This window comes from Mesoplodon bidens (genome assembly GCF_964165515.1).
Source record: "Mesoplodon bidens genome assembly, chromosome: 5".
NCBI classification, from domain to species: Eukaryota; Metazoa; Chordata; class Mammalia; order Artiodactyla; family Ziphiidae; genus Mesoplodon; species Mesoplodon bidens.
Window position 1 is genome coordinate 4,099,790 of NC_138161.1, and position 1,368 is coordinate 4,101,157.

The 1,368-nt window shown below is 47.5% G+C and overlaps 1 protein-coding gene across 1 annotated transcript in view; it reads right to left on the reverse strand.

Moving 5' to 3' along the window:
* Positions 1 to 429: 429 nt before the first annotated feature.
* The window catches only part of ABCG1 (ATP binding cassette subfamily G member 1), a 57,470-nt gene continuing 56,531 nt past the window's right edge, over positions 430 to 1,368 (reverse strand). Inside the window, exon 15 of the mRNA XM_081234729.1 lies at positions 430 to 1,368. Within this exon, the coding sequence (XP_081090855.1) occupies positions 1,284 to 1,368 (85 nt within the window). The 3' untranslated portion in view covers positions 430 to 1,283.

Sequence of the window (1,368 nt, forward strand, 5' to 3'; positions counted from 1 at the left end):
GCTCCTGTGCTAGAGGGATTTTACTTATGTGACTGCATCACTGGAAAGGAGTTTCTGTTCTGGAAAGACTATGCTAGCCCGGCGCTGAGAAGGTGAAGGTGCCGCTGAGATGCCATGGAAATCAGATGTGGGAGACGGAATCTCCCACGGCCCTCAGTGCATGACCTGATGGAGTTCCAGACGCCTTGGCCACACTAAGTCTTCGCCAGTTTCTGGCAAAGGCCTTGGATTCTCAGGAAATCTCAGCATCTTCCCTCCTGTGCAGTTAGGGCATCTTTTGCGGGCTACACCTGCAGTTACCACAACGTTCACACCTGGAGTTTCTCTAAGCCCAGGTTCAGTGGAGGTAGTTGATGTGATATGTCAGGGAAGAGAAATGTTTGTAAAAAATCAACAGGATTGATTTTCTAGAATTTTTTTTTAGGCAAAATTAAGGTGCTTGGAAAGTTAGGAAGAAAAAGAACCCAATATATTTTGCTTAAAATAAGAAGCACGGGGAAAATAAAAGACTTTGAAAGAGATGGCCAATTTCACCTTACAACTTTCCGTGTAACTTTAAAAGATTTCCACGCGGCTTAGTGCGTACGGTTCCGAGGTCACCCTTCAACCTGGAGCTGGCTTCTGCGTCTTTCCCAAGTTCTGTCTGTAAATGAGACCAGCTCAGCGATCAAGTCAAACCCTTCTCATCTCTAAACAAAGTATATTTACCCTGAATAATTTTCTTCACCAAGTGCTAAAAAGGTACAGTTTCTGGAAATGAATGAAATTTATCGACTTTTGGTTTGGAAAATGACCTCATTGGAAAAAGAGACAAACCGTAGAAAGGTGAAACTACGAAAACACCAGTCACAGAATGGAATCGCTCCTGGCTTCCCCTTTCTGCCCCTGGACGTCTGACTGCACAGGGATCCCCAGGAAGCTGCCTGAAATCCCCGTCCAGGACCAGAGCTCCCTGGTCAGAAGGAAGAATTTTGCCGAGGAACCCTCTCGTCACCAGCTTTGTTGCAGTTTTAAATTCTGCCTCAGGGACGGTATTTTAAAATCCTGCACATGGAAAAAAAAACCTTTCTACATCTTCTTCTTAGTTACAGCTAGAAAGGGTGATGGAGAGAAGGCCCAACCCAGCGGGGCGGTGATGTCCAGCACTGGACGCCCAACAACCAAACCTGGTCCCAGGGGTTGGGTCACAGGAGTGTCTGCGTCCTCAGGCCCGGGCTTGCCGCAGGTTCTGCAAGTGGCCCTTGGCCACTGCGTCCAATTTTCCTCCCTGGCTTTCCAGTGCTTTACCTCTCTGCCCGGATTTTGTATCTCAGCACAAAGTAGGCAATGAGACGCAGGGAGATGAAGAAAATCCCCAGGACGATGAAG